This window comes from Parasteatoda tepidariorum, chromosome 8 (genome assembly GCF_982258835.1).
Source record: "Parasteatoda tepidariorum strain Cologne lab strain chromosome 8, Ptep-v5.0, whole genome shotgun sequence".
Lineage (NCBI taxonomy): Eukaryota > Metazoa > Arthropoda > Arachnida > Araneae > Theridiidae > Parasteatoda > Parasteatoda tepidariorum.
The window spans coordinates 30,038,546-30,057,728 of NC_141762.1; the positions used below are offsets into that span (position 1 = coordinate 30,038,546).

Genomic DNA, 19,183 nt, shown 5'->3' on the forward strand with positions numbered 1-19,183 from the left:
AATATAATTACTTTGTAAAGTTTTTGGTCTAAAATTCTTAAGATAGTAAAACAACGTTTTACTAATTTCTCAATTGATGTTTAACCACAACTTACACTCGTGTAGGAGAATTTTCAGACTTGGTTGATTATCTCTAGAACTACTTGAGCGATTTCAATAACAATCAATTATTGATACATACATACATTGATACAATACAAAACAAATAGCCATTCAACAATTGCAATACACACTCATGATTTTATAACCATCATTGAACAGCTTACCCAATTTTATGGGTTTACGACTACTAATGTTCAACTCCATAGTCTTGTAATTTTGAACCCAGAAGACAATGGAACTCCTGGATCGAGTATTGGGGTAAATTTGCCTTCCTGGAGGACTTCTTGATGGAGTTAACCCGCACTTGCGTTACATGGAGAGGAAGACCACGGGAACTTCCCACGGTTAGCCTGACGGCAAGGGGACTCTAACCCATGACCCATCTACCACTGAGGATATTTCACGTCAACACTGTGGTCGGTGCAAGCCGGATGCGGAATTCATATCGACTGGGATTCGAACCCTGTGCACCTCATAGGAAGGCGAGCGGTCTATCCCCTAAGCCATTGCAACTCACACACGCATGATTGTGAGTTACACTAGTGGAGTCGAAAGGTAGGAAACAGTGGTTGCAGAATAAACAAAAAAATGGGTTAATAGAAGGTATGGTCCCCGCTTACAGATATACAGGATTTGCAGTGAGATTTCATACTTGAAATAAGGCAGTTCATGATTTCCTGTGGCAATTTGCCTGAATTGTCATGTGGCAATTGCTAACCTTCTGACTCCAGCTAGTGCTGTGCATGATTATGCTGTGTATTATAATTGTTGAATGATCATTTGTTTTGTATTGTATCAATGTTTTTACATATAAAATTTCATTAACATCGGTCCTTTAGTTCTAGGGATAATCGACCCAGTCAACAAATTCTCTTAATTTCTTACAGTGTATAAGATTATATTGAGGAACTCGCTTACTCTGCATAAAACATTAACTAACATAAGGACTGAAGGACAGAATCCGTTAAGATTCCAAGCATGAAATGGTCACATCTCAAGTCTGATTCTTAAAAAAAATAATAATATTAATAATAAATTAGGAATTAATAAGGAATTATGAATTTTTAACAAAAGAAAATTCGGGAATAAATAAGAAATTATTAAGAAAATATCGCTATCGGTATCTCCCATTGGGTACTTGCAACTCGAAAAGAAGTCAAGTGATTATACCATGTATTTTAAATCAGATTTAATTGGATACCTGTAAGCGACGTATCGCGTGTGTGTCGAAGCCGATTCACTTCTGAATCGATAAATTCCACGATTTACTTACATGGCGTCACTTGTGCAATACCCGATTGCTTGCTGAATATAATTTCTAAACAAAATTTCTTGATATATTACTTTCGTTATTATAGCGATCGTATGATGTTCTATTAAGCACTGGGTTTCATCAAGAATTTATCACTTATTACAGTTTGGAATATTTTTTTCCACAAACTGACTTACTAATTAGAATAGTTTCTCGTACATAATTTGACATAATTTATGCATAAATTTTCAGTTTTCTATTTACGATTCAAACTCCACCTACAGGTTTTAGATACAGTAACAGAAAGAATAACAATAGGGGACACAAGGAAGAAGAAAACATGTTTTGCAAAAATCAAAGTCCCAACTTCATACAAACCAGAGTGAGTGGTAGAAAGGCAGAATAATTCACGATCAAGTTAGGTCTCACTTATTATTTAATTAGTATGAGTCTGTAGGAGTTTTCATTATTATTCTATTTATAATTATAAACGCGCTGAAGCGTATGGATAAAGGGTTCGAATCTGGTTGTATCCTTGTGCTGTCCTTCTCTAAATTGAACTTGGTGTAATTCAACTTGACAAGGGCTTACAAGCCTTTCTTTATATAAAGCCCACAAGCCTGAATATGTATGTGATCTAGTGAAAATAAATCTAAAGCAGGGACCTCCCTGGCCGAGCGGTGTCTCCCGCCAAACGCTCTGCTAAGCGTGGAGGTGGCGGGTTCGAATCCCGCCGTAGCCTCGAGGGATGTATTCTTCGTGATGTTCTTCTCTGTGTTGTGGTATCTGTCCTTATACTTGATAAAGGTTTATAAACCTTAATTAAACACACAAGCCTGCAAATGTATGTTGTATACCAATAAAATAAAAAAATTTTAAATCTAAAGCAAACGATGTTGTTTACAAAAGGGCAGTAAACGGTATCTGGCTATTGATAAATTTTAATGATGATGTCTTTTGCATGCTGATTCCAAGCTCCAGAAAACTGAAATATAAATAGTAATTAAATTTACCACTCTGGTATGTTAAAAGTATGATTTACATTACTTGTGAATTTTCATCATGCATGAATCTTGTAAACTGGTTTCAAAAGCTAATCAGAAGCTTATCATTTGTGTTTAACATCAGCTGATAAAATAATCAGCAATCAAGTTCAGATTGAAACAGCAATATGTAAGTGCATTTTGAGTTTATTTTCACTAAAAATTCCGATTATAGTTCACTTTCATGGATTTATTACAAGAGAGTAGTTGTCAAACCTATTACCAAATTATTAAGATCTTAGCGCTAAATCAACATTTAACATTTAGTTGTAGAATGTTTAGTGTACTGTTGCCTAGAATTGTTAAAAATTATTTTCCTGTAATTAGTTTCGATATTTTGATTGTTAAATGGCTTTATATAGTACACTTTAGTATAGTATAGTATTTGTGTAAAATTGAAAAATTCATTATTTTGATAAAACGCGCTGAAGAAATGAAGAGTTAATACATTAATAATCAATGTAAACCGCTTTTCTTGTTGGATTTTTAACGATATGATATAATAATCATTTTTCTGACTGAAATGAATTTCTTGATATATTTATTTTCTCAATCTTTATTTCTTGATCTATTTTATTTCCAAAGCTTTCATCGATATCTTATTCTAAATTATAACTATGTAGAGATAAATTGAACAAGAACTTATTACGATAGTTCAACTTTATAGATCTACGTTAAAAAATTTAAAAATATATTACTTTCTAAACAATTAAGATTATTGCAAGATTCAAGATTATACATTTAGAATTAATTGTTATTAACTATTTAAGATTAAAGATTATGCTAAATTTTTCAACTTAATAAATACCAATGTCAATTCTGACTTAAATAAAATGTGATGATAATCATTGTACTTGTTTAACTTGGTAAAAAAGTGAATTGTACATTAATTGTTGTTCAAAATGAGATATGATAAATCAAACACCCATTTTGAATCATTTCAGATGAATTCAAATTAAGTAATGTATATTATACGTTTTTTAAGTGATATCACCTATTTGTATTAATTAGAAGTGAAAAAACAAACACTGAATTTTATACTAATATAGATTTGTACTACTGTTGTTAGAGATAAAATTAAATGTAGTGAGAAACACATTTGTACGCATATGTTGATTAAAAAAAGAGGGAATTACGATAACTTTTCTGAAGTGTATTATATTTTTTATACAGTTTAAAAATATTGCCAGACGAAAACTTTTTGTTAAAGTTTAATTTTTTTTCTAAAAAGTTTGCTACATAATTATTTACAAATATACTGTAAAAGAATTCTTTCAAAATTGAGCAAAAAGTGCGTCAAAATAGCTCCAAAAAATGCTGTAGAAAGTACGAACCCGTGTACTCATATTTGAGTTATTGAGTGTACTCAATATTGAGTGAAATGTGTGATCCGAAAAATGACACATGATGACAAAATGGCGCATATCATCATACCAGACAAAGTTCAAATTTTATTAGTTTATACCGATCATATAATAAAAAATAAAAGGTAATTAGATAAAAGTTTATTCCACTTATCTTAATTTCAAAATTATTTCGCGAATAAAGAATTCTTCCTGCATTACAAACGATTTTAAACATGTCAAAATACTCGATAATGAGTACATGGGGTTTTCAAATTGAACCATATTTATTTCTGAGTCATTTCGACACATTTTTGCTCAATTTTGAGGTATTTTTACAGTGTAGTGTTTGCCAAAACACCTTACAGAAACATAGCGATTTTATGAGCTCATTTCTTCATTTTGTATTAAACTCAAATTCATTTAATTATATAAAACTAAATTCAATTTGAGTAGTTCCCTCAGTCAAAACGAAACATATTTAGCTTCATTTAGAGTTGGACACATTCAATCAAAAAGCTCATACAGTCGGTCAATCAAAGCATTTCAACTTCATTCAGAGTTTCTGTCATGTTTAATTAATTAATATATACAGTAAATCAGTCAAAATATTCTATCTAATTTCATTCAGATTTGGTCACATTCAATCAATAAATTTATGATATCAGTCAGTCTAAGCAATCTATTCAGTTTCATTCAGAGAGTCTGCCAAGTTCAATTATTTCATACAGTCAGTCTGAAAAAATTTAGGAACTTCATTCAGTCTGTAATATTTTATAAATTAGTTGATACTGATTATCATTTTCTATTAATCAGTCTTTAAATCTTTCTACAAAAATGAAAAGTTTCTATTCATTTAAAAGCAAAATTTTCAGCCATTTTATTTAATGACATTTTTCTATAATTCTTTTTACTGTTTTTTGGTTATTAAGATACTCAAATTAAAAATATAGAGAGTATAAAAAATTAAGATAGAAAAAAATATCAAGACATCCCCATTTTATCAGAACTAAGAAAATAGAATAAATTAGTTCGTAAAATGAGTGAAAATAAGAGACTTAACGAACAATGTAAATTTTTTTGACAAAAGCATTGCATTTAGTTAATAAATGCAATATCCAATATATCTCTTAATCAATTTTTTTAACATCTAAGACTAACTATGAAAGCCTTTTTTGTCCCTAAGACAACGCTAATTAATTTTGCTTAAAAAATTAATGAGAAAGCTGGAGCTTGCTATTCAAGCAAAAAAACGTAAAAATAAGTTTTATTTATTTCCATATAAAGAGCTATTTAATATAATATAAATATATAACTTGGCAAACTCTTTTAATATATTGGTAAAGTTTCGACTGATAGGTAATGTTGCTTTAAGTTTTGTTTTATTAATAATTTTAATAAGACACTATAGGAAAAGTTGAAAAAAATACGAAATGTTTTAAAAGAAGAGCTTATGGCAATTTAATGATAAGCCACATTATTAAATTTTATGCTTATGCATCCATAGGAAATTCCGTAAGCATGTCTAGTCCTTATCTGGAAACAATATTAAGGAACAGTTTGGTTGCAAAAATGCAACTTTTTGAAGAAGTGTAGCTTTTGACTATGTTACTTCGAGCATCAACTCGTTTTCTGCGAGATTCTAATACATCGCTGTTGATCAATTTTTAATCCATTTTTGGAATAAAAACAAAGCAAATAGGAATAAATATGTTTTCCAAAATCGAACAATATTTTTTTTTATTTCATTAACGCGTGGTGAATATTTTTTAATTGCAATATATTGTCTATCTGTTATAATAATTACAAAGATTTAATATTAAAATCAATGTATAGTTACCTCTTTCATTGATTTTTCTTGAAATAACTAGAGATTTCCGTTTAATGTCATTCACTCTTCAGGAAAAGTCGACAGACATAGACTTGATGTATGGTTACGATATATTTAATTGTATCGTAACTTGATTTATACTCAAATTTAACTTATTTAATTTAATAATCATTTTAGTTCAAGTGTTTATGAATTGCCTTTTTCTTTTCTTAAAATGGAGAGTTAAGATTAAAAGTATTTCCGACCCTTCCCTTTTTTTGGAACATCTATTTGGGAAGAGTACTGCTATCTGATAATTACTTTTTAAGTCCCAACTGCTGGAAAAGTCCTGACTAAGAAGTTTAAGATAGCGTTTGACCAGTTGGGTTAAATGAGTAAGTGGAGATCGTTTGAGTTCCCTTTTCAGGATTGGTTAGGAATATTTACTTTTGATTGGATCTTTACTTGATTATTCGTTTTTAACTAAGGCTAAATGGGCTGGTTTTTAAAGCACAATAAAAAAAAAGGATTTTTGTAGTTTAGGAACAGAATTGATTTCATATTGTACTGTTAATTTGGTTAAATAGTCGAGAAATAAAATGTATAATGAACTGCACAAAAAAAATTATCCTTCGCACATCTTTCTCGATGTGTGATATTTATGTAAAAATTATAACTCATTTTGTGTATAAGTAATGTAAATCTTATAGACCTTTACCTGCCTATTGATTCTTTTAGAATTTAAATGAAAGATATATTAGTTTCAATCTTCTAAAATCAAATTTGATCGTAGTTTTTTTTTTTTTTATTTATTTACAACCACTTGAAAAGTATTCATTACCGGCTAGGGTTACAATATCTTTTCAAAAGCGAATCTAAATGCTTTGATGTTTATCCGCTAGTAAAACCTTTTATGTAGAAACTAGTTTTTAATTTAAGGCTTAGTCAACAGAAGAACTAGTTGTATATAATAAATATGGATAATGTATGTGACTCGTTTCTCAATCTTTTATTCTTCATGCAATAAATATATAATTTTTGAAGCAACTTTGTCTTAACGGTGCTCTTCGGAGCTCAATCGCGGAGAAAAATAACGAAAAAGCGTCTGTTTTAATTTCTTACATTTGAAGAAAAGCTATAATTTTAAATTATATTGAATATTTTACCCCAAAGAATTTATTGGGCTTTAGAACGAAGCAATAACTCAAATGTATTAAAAGTTAAAAAACATTTTAAAAATTATTCATTTGGCGAGATTTTCTCACTATATGAAAATTATCGAAATCAATTTGAAATCCTCAATTTTTGAAAATTTATGTTAACTCAGATAATGCAGCGTTAGAATAACTTTTTAAGGAGGGAATTTTTTCAAATTTACGTTACTCTACGCTTCTGTACGTAATATTTCAAGAAACTGCTCGTTTTTTTAAAAAAAAATTATAAGTCTTTACATTTTGTTGGCGTGTTTTTACAAAGCTGCAAGCACGCTGTTTATAACGGTTGACTGTTGTTTTTTGTTTAAGCTTCCTTTCGAATTATAAACATGACAGATAGATCAAGAAAAATGCCATCACAAAATGAAAAAAGGCAATTCGTTATAGCAATATGTTAAAATGAATCGTGCGATTATTCAACAATTGGTTGATTTAATAATAAAACAACAAAAAAATTAGCGGTTTGTCTAATTGCACTAGAGAAACTAAATATTTTTTCGTTATTTGAAATAGTAGGATACATTCATTTTAATTATATAATTAAGTTGAAAAAAGTTTAGCTTCCATAATGCTCACTTCTATTGTAAATGTTTGTTTTAGTATTGTTGTGGAAGTTGAAATGATATTCCACCACGTTTGCGTTTTTATTAACAGGTTCTTAAAATCTTTTATTTTAATTTAAGTAAGTTTGATATTTTTTCACGCATGCTCAGTTCACCAGAATTGATACATGCGCACTTCAAGTGCACATATGCAATTACTTCAGGTTTTACCTACGGGAGCGAACAAAATATAACGTAAAAGGGAGAAATCTGCCTATTGTTGAAAATTTGATGACAAATGATTTCCATTTTTATATAACTGCGACTTTTCTTTGTATACATGTTTTACGCCTTTTTCAAAATTATCGTAGAGCGTGCTACCTAAAGATAAGTTAAATTTGACCTTACACGCAGAAATAAATGCTGTTATAAACATCACAGTAGTTATGAAAATAGCATCATATATTCACAAAAAAGCTGTATTTCATGTACCAACATAGTTAACAACATAGTCTTAAATTAAATTTGAGCTATCATAGAGTATTTGAAATGAGTATATCAAGGTCATTAATTTCTTAAAGCCACAAATAAGAACTGAAGTATTATTAGAATAGTATACCAATACAATAGAATGGTATCACGGAAATATTAATAGATGTTAATCATACCAATGTAATAGTATACCAATATAACAAAATAGTGAAACTAAAATATAAAGAGATATTCGAGAATCGATTTTTGCTCATTCCATTTGTATGAAATAGCTGAAATGTGAATAGAATATTTAATCAAGGAAGTTTTTACTTGATTTAGTAGATTCGCATGTAGTTTCGAAACAGTTTTTTATGTTTTTATTCTCTGAGATTCATTAAAAATCGAGTTTTTGAATCTACTTCGTTCTGGAAAAATTTTGCTATTAAAGGTTCAACAAATTTTGAAATAAACGCTGTTCCTAATGCCACTTACCAATACCAGCAAGCTTACTTATTGAAACCAAGCGAATTTAGGGCAGAGGGTGCGTTTCTTATTTCTCAGTGTCGCCATCTGTGGCCAAGAATACGACTTCAACTTCTTACACGTCACAGTCCGTTTGTTGGGTAGACCCTTTCATAAATCCGATCATTCATCCACAAATCATAATTTTGACCTGAACTAGAGAACGATCAATCTCTGGGATGCCTGCAGTTGACATAGTGTGGGTATGTCGATCCTGATTGGTTGTTAAAGCGTGGCATTTGCTCACGCTTGCAACTGTTCTTTCCATTCTATTTCGAGCAAGCCAAGCACGTCAAGTATCAATTCTCTTAACTGACACATTCTATATTCTTACACAAAGATTCTTTCATAAAGATTACAATACTTTCATTATATATTACTGAACACAAAGACATGCATGAAACCATGTAGAACATGAACTAATTATGCATCGAAGTTGCCGAGTACACGAGACAAAAATATATCACGGTTACACGATAAAATACATATGCAAAAAATAAATCTAATTTAAATGAAAAAGGTAGACGAAAAGGAGCTATATTTTAACAAATTCGATGTGCGATACGGAGCTGTATTTTATCGATTTCACGTTAATCAACATTCTGACTCATGTGGAGAAACTTAGCTCAAATTTACCACGCCATTTTGCTTATAAACGAGGAGCTGGAGCTGACGTCATAGAACACATGTGTGGGCATTGTGGTCTTCTTCTTGAAGTATAAGTACCCTTGCAATTACCCTTGTTTTTTTCCTTGCTAAAAGGTAATTTGAGATCCTTTTGTGAGTACTTTTTTTACTTAATTTTTGACACGAATTATAAAAATATTTCAGGATTGTCATGATGAAAAATCTTTATCTCAAAATATTATTATGCACTTTTATATTCGTATTTCACAAACTACATAAATCTTTTTTTAAATAATTTTCAAACCATTCGTAATTAAGAATTATAGATTTTATCAATTTTGATCTCAAATACTTATGCAATAATGACATTCCATAAGCACTCAATGTTCTGATCAAACAAAAAAGTAATTTAAATATATCAGAAAAGGAATTCTTTAATTAAAGAAATGTTTGATTTATTTTTTGCACTTATAATCGCTTTTTCTAATTAGCTTCAATTAGACAAGCCTTGATTGCACTGTTTCGACCCATCTCTCAGATTAAGATCGATGAATACTTGTGGTTTTTATCGTTTAAATTTTTTTTCTTCTCGAACGATTCAGTTCCTGACTTTGTGCTGTAGTAATGACATGACAATCGAATATGCATTATGCAATCAATATTTTTTCAACTCTCATCAGTTTTTTTTCCCTCGTTATAATATGTTGTATTTTTCTTTTTTAAATATTCCTCCATTGTTAATTTTTTAATTTTTTTTGCGTTTTTGATTTCAATGTCTTCCGTTAGTTTTGACACTTTAACATTGTTGTTTTTCTTATCAAGTCTTGTGCAAAAACGTTTGATTTTAATTAATGAGGGAATGATAATGATTAAATTAGTTTTAATTCTTAAAAAAAATCATTTTTCTTAGCTAAATAGACTTTTGAATAGTTTATGGGAGAGATTAAGATCATTGAACTCGGTAGTATGTACACTTTGCATTTAATTAAAAAAATCGATTAATTTTGCCAAAATTAAAAATATTTATTGTCAATTAAATAACACATACTAAAAACTCTTTAAAAAATTGATTAAAACGTTTCAAAACAGATCTCAACGTATTTCATACGTAACAAGAAAAAAACGGCTTGAATTTTTTTTTTTACCTCAGTATCCGCACTAAATTATTACATCTTTATATCCATTGCTTTACAAGCAAAATTCTCTTTTAATTTTTAATAAAAATTCTCTTAAGTCAAGAAAAACAATCAAAGAAGGGCATACAAAAATGATATCTATCATGTTTACTTATTTGTCTCAGAAATAGGCGTTTTCCATCAAAAATATAAAGAATGGTAGCTTTAGAAATTGGCTTTTGGAGAAAAGCCAGAAAAAAATAGAAGATATTTATACGGCTAATCGAATGATAACAAAAGGAATAGATAAAACTCTCTTAGAAACGATGACCCAATCTTTTTCATACACTTGAGTTTGACTCTAGGTCCGTTAATTTTGCTGGATATTACATATTTGTCGCAAAATTGTTTTTCAATCGAACTCTTCATACAGTTATTGCTAAATTACGAGGAACGAAATTCTTTTATACTGTGTGAATAAGAGTTCTTTAGGTACCTTTGTCGTTATGAAAGGTAATTACCGAAGAGCAATAACAAGAAATAATTAGATCAATAAATTATTATGCTTATAAATTACACAAAACTATAATTAAAAAAGCTGCTGAATAACTTTTGCTCCAAATTACAAATAATTCACGATAAATGTTGTTATGTTTTAATAAGGTAAATAAGGTAATTATTTTTTGTTAAAATAAGGTAATTATTTTATAACCAGCGTTGAAAAGCAGACCCAATTCTTAGTTTACCACTATCAATGTTTAACTCCTGAGCCTTGTAATTTCGAACCCAACCCAGAAGACAATCGAACTCCTGGGACCCGTGATGGCTAAGGAGATAGATCAGGGGTTTCCAACTTACATAAGGCCGGGGCCGCAATTAAAAACACCAGTCAAATGGCTGGCCGCAACTTTATAAAAATTTTATATAGGACTCTTTTATGTTTGAAGGAACATTAAATATTACTGTCAGATTTTAATCAAGATGTACAAAACAAAAGTATTGAATCACAAATTAAAATATTTTTTTGCACCGTTGGATTGTTAAATTTCACAGAAACGAAGAAATTAGGTTTTTTTAACGAAAAAAAAAAGTATTTTAAACCCATATAGATTTTTTACGAAAATTGTCACCAAAAAAATGACAACTAATATATTTTAGTTCGCGGGCCGGATGTGGCCCGCGGGCAGCCAGTTATTAACCACTGGGATAGAGCGTTCGCCTTCCAATGAGATGAACCGGGTTCGAGTCCCAGTGATGGCTGATCGATACGATCTACATCCGGCTTGCACCGACTACAGTGCTGACGTGATATATCCTCATCGGTAGACAGCTCATGGGTTAGAATCCCTTCGCCGTCAGGCTAACCGTGGAAGGTTCTCGTGATCTTCCTCTCCATGTAACGCAAATTCGGGTTAATTCCACCAAAACGTCCTCCACAAAGGCAATTTTATCTTAATACTTGATCCAGGAGTTCCCTTGTCTTCTAGATTGGGTTCAAAATTACGAGACTACGGAGTTGAACATTAGTACTAGTAAAGTCAAAAATTTGGTTAGCTGTTACACGACAATTATAAAATGAAATAAAATGGAACTCATGGATCAAGCATTGGGACAAACTATTCTTCGTGGAAAACATTTAGATGGAACTAACCCACATTTACGTTACATGAAAAGGAAAACCTCCTATGATTAGTCTGACGGCAAGGGAAATTTAACACATGATCCATATACTACCGAGAATATTTTACTTGAGCACTGTCATCGGTGTGAGCCAGGAACTGAATTTGTATCAACCAGCCACCGCTGGGATTCGAACCTGCGTCCCCTAAGTGAGAGACGAATACTATATCCCCTGTACTGCCTGCTGCTCTTATCTTAATTTTGAGAAATAGATCTGATTTTTACTAAAGCATTGCTAAACACGTAGCAAATGAGCTATATAATATTTAATTCAGAGTAACAAAATAGGTTACTTACAATACTTTAGTTGTCTAGATAGGAATATTTTTAGTTTTTTAACTCGAATACGTCCCCTTTTGAACTAAAATCAATCAAAAATATAGGCACTTGATATTGTTTGAAAAAATTAGTTTTTATGTGTTTGCACATCTCAAACTAGTCTAGCCAGTAATGATGGTATTAAACGTCTGTTCCTTTTTCTTTATTTCAATACAAAGGATTTGTTAAAACGAAAATTGATATTTTTAATTGCTAAAAAATAAAACTTGTCATCCATATAATATTTTCACTATTTTTTTTTCTGAAATCAGCATCGAAAAATTCAATCAGAATTTAATGTTTTCTAATCACTCCTTTGATCGAATGTATGCGTGAATAATAGACTCCAAGTTCGAAAAATAATTCTAATTTTATTCATGGTTAGAAAATAACAGTTTGGTCTGATAGTCTAGATCTGTTATCATAAATGATTTTTATATTAGATATAAACTGCAGTCGTTAATTAAAAATGAAAATGAAAAAAAAAAAAAAAAAAACATTTCAGTAAGAGCTTTGCAGCTAAAGAGAACTTTTAGGAATTCGCTCTTCCTATATTCTGTGCGAACATTTTTATAATACTATTTTTTCTACTTATTTTATTTATTCTTTTGCCTTGTTTCAATTTTTAGAACTAAATTTTTAATTTTCAGTTCTAGCTATATTTTTAATTTCTATTCTGCTACTTCGAAAAAGTGTTTTCGTAAATGTATTAGAATTTCGTTTTTTTGAAATTATTTTATGTTTAAATATTAAGAATAGTTAAGAGAAGAAATGTAAAACAAAACAATTCTTGATCGGAAGTAATAACAAGATTTTTTTTTTTTTAAATTTCTAAAAAATATATTTTCAAAATTCAGACTAAATAATTTCAGATTTTCTAAATAAAGTTTTATATGTAATCCTCAGTTAAAATAAAATTTTCATAACATTAAGATCATAAACTAATTTTTAACTCCCATTAACTACTCGTTAACTGATCATTTGACAAGTTTGAGTTTAAACATAACTAAAAAATTCACACTAATTAAAATTCACGTTTTTGACATACTTTTTTTTAACAAATCAAGTAATTATATAGCTTAAATTCAAAAATGGGAATTACGATGCATGAATGGAGCATCAACTTTAGACACCATGCACTACCAATTTGCGGTGATGCTTTGGGCAGAAACCAGATTTTAATTAATGCTGTTGCCGGGATTCAAACCCAGAATCTTCCTGATGCAAGGTCAGTTCCCTGACCCCCAGTCCGGTCGGCAAATTTTAATTAATCAAACAGCAGCTTATTTTTCATCACAAATAGGACCAGAATAAAAAGGGGAATTTTGGTGCTGAAGTCCCAAGCTCCCAAAAGAACCCAAGAAAGGATATCTAAATTTTAAGGAGTGAAATTGAATTGTGTAATTTTATAAGAATTTATAATACATTATCAAGCGTTATATTTTACAATTTTTATTTCGAATCATTAAAAATGCATGAGTGTAAAATTAGGTAAAACGAAGAAATTAATGATATCTGACCATGTTATTTCCTTCACCACCACTCACCCAACTCGCTAATTTTATCCGTTATCTTCGTTTGATTTAAACCACAAAGTGTTTGATTTTTCTAATTTTCTATATCCGTCTAAAAAACATATAAATTTCTTGCAGGTGTTTGTTTGGAAAAAAAAAATTATATTTTATAAAAACTGAAAATTTTAATTTGTTTCTTTCAATTTTTAAAATTTGCAAGCTGGATGATTCTTATTAAGTTCTTTTAATACTTAGCATTTATAGTTTCATACATGATGTTTTTGCAGACATAGTCACTTAACTGTACTTTAATGTTTAACGTGACAAATTTAAAATACATTAAAATACAACATTAAAATAACTAATTTTTGAAAAACAAATAAAAATTTCAGAAAACTTTTTCTTTAAGATTTTTTTTTTAAAAGGCTTAACTTGAACTTATTTTCATAAAAAGTTTTAATACTTCTGAATATAAGAAAAGCTTAGCTAATTTAATATAGATGGGTTGCCAAGTTACACATTTGCCCCAGGTCCCTCTATAGTCTAGAACAGGGTTTCTTAACCTGTGGTTCATGAACCCCCTAAGGGGTCCATGAGTTATATTTTGGGGGTCCACTGACTAATCCTAATTTTTAAAACGTTTGGAAGCCTACCCATTGCTTGTAAAGCAAACTATGGTAGCTTTAATTCCGTTTGCTACAGAGCATCTTTGCAAAGCGGGATTTTCCACACTTGTGACAATAAAAATATAACATCGAAATCGATTAATGTTGAACATGATATACACGTTGCTTTGTTGAAAACCGTCCCTCAATTAAATTTATTAATTAAGGAAAAGCAGCAGCAACCTTCACATTAAAAATTTTAATTTTAAAAATTTTGTATACTATTAAAATAATAAAATTAAATGTTTTCTAATAATTGATGTTTCATGCAATTGCTTTTTTCACAGGGGGGTGGTCCGTGAATTCTTAAAAAATTTTAAAAGGGGTCCATTATATCAAAAAGGTTAAGAAACACTGGTCTATACCTTTATCCAACCCTGATCGAAGTTGCAACATAACAAAGAGAGCACAAACATTTAATAAAATGACTTATATAAAAAAAGTTTAAAAAATCGAAAAAGTTCGAGGTTTCACAGTGCAAATGTTTGAAAATTTTTAAAGTTTTTTTCGTAGAGTTAAAATTTACTGATGATAAGAAGATAACTTAGAAGATAAGAAGATAACTCTCATTTTCCAATAAAATTGCAGTTTAAGATGACCTTGTATTATACTGTGTTATAGAAAAACTCTTATAAAAAAATATTGATTACCATAAGAAAGAGGTTTCTGCGAAAATGTTTGTTTCAGTGATATTTTGAACCAAAAAAATCGAATTTGAAAATTAGATTATAAATCATGTAGATTTCCTACAGTGAGGAAGATTTTTTTAACTGGCCGAGCCCTGGGCTGCTGTACCATACATCCCTAACGGCGTATCCAAATATCTTCTTTCAGAAGAAAAAATTATTCAAAGAAAGAGGAAAAAAAAAGAAACTAAAATACTATTTATTTAAGAAATATTTGCATCTTTAAGCAAATGTTAATGATTAGGAATAAACTTGTTTCTTTTAAATATTACTAACTGTATTATTTATTTCGAAAACACTTTTTTCTTTTAAACAGGATCAATATTTTTGTTTTAGGCACTTCTAAAAAACTGTAACTCTATTTTCCAAGATCAAAAAAGATTGTAAGAAAATATTGAAATTTATGTATATATATATATATCTGTTTAAAAAAATTTTAGAACTCCATAGATATTTTACGGTTTTGATAAGGTACCAGAAATATCAAAAATTATGCTTTAAATGTATAATCATAAAATGTATAATCATTTTTAAGTTTTATTTGCATGTCTTCATAAATTTCGCTAGACTTTCTTTTTACATTAATTTGTAAAATTTTTAGTGCTGCCATCTATTGGATTCGTGGCTCACCTCCATTTCATTTAATTTTAATTAGTTGAGACTTAACTCTAAAAGCAGTGGTCATATAAACTACGTTATTTTTCTCGTTAGTTACAACTACTTTATTAAAAATGTAGTTAACTACTGCTACATCTATTTTTTATTTATTGCGGGGACTATAAGCAGCTTTTGAAATGTAGTTACTACTTCAATACTTTTAGGAAATGAACTTTGTTGGAGAACTTTATTTACACCCATGTTCAAAATGATTTTAAATTTAAAAAAAAATGTGTTATTTAAATATGAGGAATGATTAAAAACTATCAATTCAAGTTTTCACGAACTAGTTTGTTATTCTAACCCATTTCTTTTTTGCGAATTCGTTTTTTTAACCTCCAACTTTTCTATGCCTTTGTCAGCAGCAAATATTTAACTAAAGAAACGCTAGGAAATAATCAAATATTTACAATTTTGTAAGTGTTTAATAAGATCTTCTAAAATAAAGTATATCAAAAATTACAAAAAAATATATATGTTCCTTTCCATTAAAATAAAATCAATTCATGAATGCACATTCGAATTTTAATGTGTGACCAAAGTAATAAATTAATTTCTCGTTATGGCTAGTTTTAAAAAATATTAGTAATACGTATTTTTTTTTAACGCTGGGTCACAGGGTCTTCTCATTATGTTCATTAACTGACCCACGAAGATTTGTACCAATCAGGTACGAAAAATTAGTAGCGTTTGAACTGTGTTTCTTTACTAAACTATAACCTTATAATTAGTAACAGAAATGGCTACAAACTACATTATTTTCTGTGTCGCACTACTAACTACACTACTTTTTTCTTTAAAACAAAAAGTAGCACACTGTACTACAAACTACAGAAAAAAATAGCAATTTCAGTAATTTTGCTGTTTTTAGCGCTGTGTTCATCACTGAGTAAAAGTTATATTTTCAGTTCTAATTTTTATAACTCTTTAGAGTGATTCTAATTTATATTCTTTCCTCGTTCATATTGTTCAGACCACAAAATTCACAGTCCATTGAAAATTAAACTTATTTTTTAAAACTTTAAGTAAACTTCCAGTTTTCATCATCTCACAAAGCAAAATAAATAGTAGTTTAACACATGAGAAAATAGAGATTAGCTGCAGCAAAAATATTTGAAGTCTGATATCATTTATTTAAAAAAAAAAATCAGAGCTCCCTACATGTAAAAAAAAAATTTTATTTAAATTTAGTGTTTTAAAAATATTAAAAAATATTCAAACATTTTCGTTGATAAAAAGGAAAAATTTCTATTCAGTTCTTGAAACTCGAGATTTTACCTAACCATGTGATTTAAATCAAATTTAATTGGATGCCTCTAAACGACATCATGCATCAGTGGCTGGCTTCTGAATCAACAAAATGCCATAATTTACCTACGATGACGTCACTTGAAGGTACCCAATTATAGGTATTCAATTAAGTGTCTGAGATAAACTAATTTGCTTTGTGTTGATGCAACTTAGCCTTATCGAAAAAGAAAATGCAATATAATAAATTATGTACTCAACATATTGAATGAAGAGTAAAAGTAATTAAAACAACATAAAACAAAAAACTTTATGTCACTTTTCAGCAATAAAAAATGCAAAAACTATTTATTCACAAGTAAAAAGTAGACAATTTGATGCATATTTTGGGCAACAACAATAAAACATCCATAATTATTGTAAGGAAGAAAGCAACATGCATTTCTAATCGCGGACACTTGGCTAATTTTGAAACCAGAGTTCTAACAATACAATTAAGAATTCAACAATAGCTTTCTGTGCTGATGATGCATTTTAAAAAATCTTATTATTTACTGACAGCTTAAACTCTGAACCAATCTTTCGTTTTCATAGCCTTGAGATCTGCTTTCAAATTAGCCAAACCTTCTGGAGTGAGGGGAACCAGGGGAACTCGAGATGTACCAAAATCCAAAGGTGTGAGAATGTTCATGGCTGCTTTGAAACAAGCAATTGGCATTCCTAAAATTTAAAAATATATACGAATAAGTTTTAGATGCGACGTTTTATAATTAAATTATTAAAACATAGTACAAAAAGCAAATGGTTACCATGTCTGCATATCCGTTCAGTAGCATTCATTATTTCTCTCTAAAGTTGGACAGAGAAAGCAAATATATAAGAAAATGGACATGTTATATTTAAACCAAGCAAATAAACAAAATTTAGTTATTTTTCTGAAACTTTTTGTTTTACGTACAATACTTATTAATGTATGCATTAAATTATACATTTTTTTCTTACTGAATTCAGCATCTCCATGCTAAATATTTATAAAACGTAATAATTTGAACTATAACGAGAAGGAAAGTAAGAGATTCCGCTCATATATTGGAGGACAAAAGTATCCAGCGAGAATATTTTTTTCGCTTTTTGATTTTTCAAAAGAGTGAAAAACAAATAATTTTTCCTTTTATTTAGTATTATAATCACGTTTAAATAATATCACGCTATTTTTCATTTATTGTTAAATTTTGATACACTTGTAAACATAAAAACTAAAATAAATTACAATATTTTCATGTTCAAAAGTATCCGCGACCATATTTTCTTTTTCTGTTTTTTTTTTGTTCGATGTGAAAACAACAGTAGATATGCCACCATAATCTTGTCAATCCTAATTTATATGCCATCATCCAAGGTGGCTCAGGAGATGGAGCGTTCGCCTCCCAAAGAGGTGCTCAGGTTCGAATCCCAGCTGTGGCTGGTTGATACGAATTCTGCTCCCGACTAGCACCAACTACAGTGCTGACGTAAAATATCCTCAGTGGTAGACGGATCATGGGTTAGAATTCCCTTGCTTTCAGGCTAACTGTAAGAGGTTTTTCTGGTTTTTTTCAGTGGGTTAGTTCCATATAAAAGTCCTCCACGAAGGTTAGTTAGTCCTAATGATTGATCCAGAAGTTCCCTTGTCTTCTTGGGCGGGTTCAAAATTACAAGACTGCAGAGATGAACATTGATAAGCGTAAACTCAGAAATTAGTCGGCTGTTCAATATTTATGCCATAAACATTAAGTTTTCATTAACGTAACTCACATTATATGCAAACACGCATATCTTTAATTACGATTTTAAAAAAAAAGGTAACGAAATCATCGTAAGAAGTAAACCGCAAATGATCTGGCTGCTAATAATCGAAGTACATATGGTTTAAAAGTTAGTCTACAAGTAGCAGATCACAAAAACAAAGAGAAAGGGGAACAAAATAGAAAACGCAAATCAGAAAGAATGCAGCTCAAATTGCACTGAAGTTACAAAAAGAAGGTGTTGTAAATGTGCGTCGCAGTACTGAAACAAGACGTTGATATGATATTGTATTGCTAATACAAACAGCCATTAGGAAAACAAAAATTAAAAAAGAAAATCAGAAAGCTAGTTTACAGTTTTTCACAGACCACTAGAACCAGATCGAGAATTGTTAAAAAAAAAATTATGTCTTTCTCTTGTAGACAAATTCAGTTTTGTCGGAAAGTATGTTCAATGCCCGTCAACAACAATAATTATTTTAAACTGACAAACATAGTAAATGCAAAGTTATGGTTTGTTGTCTTTCGGATCAAGAAGTAATGCAAAATGGATAACTTTTGAAATTATGTAACTGCATTATGGATCT

General features: G+C 29.7%; 1 protein-coding gene and 1 long non-coding RNA gene across 3 annotated transcripts in view; one reads left to right on the top strand and one right to left on the bottom strand.

The window, feature by feature from the left end:
* The first annotated feature begins 1,401 nt into the window (after positions 1–1,401).
* LOC107447262 (uncharacterized) overlaps positions 1,402–19,183 on the top strand; it is a 164,917-nt gene continuing 147,135 nt past the window's right edge. For both annotated transcript variants that reach the window (XR_002376563.4, XR_002376562.4), the window contains exon 1: positions 1,402–2,527. This is a non-coding gene — a long non-coding RNA (uncharacterized LOC107447262). The remainder of the gene's footprint in view (positions 2,528–19,183) is intronic.
* The window catches only part of LOC107441033 (N-acetylneuraminate lyase), a 38,438-nt gene continuing 36,386 nt past the window's right edge, over positions 17,132–19,183 (bottom strand). Inside the window, exons 11-12 of the mRNA XM_043050258.3 lie at positions 17,622–17,661; positions 17,132–17,532 (exon numbers count right to left, since the gene is read on the bottom strand). Coding sequence (XP_042906192.1) covers positions 17,375–17,532; positions 17,622–17,661 — 198 coding nt within the window. The 3' untranslated portion in view covers positions 17,132–17,374. The remainder of the gene's footprint in view (positions 17,533–17,621; positions 17,662–19,183) is intronic.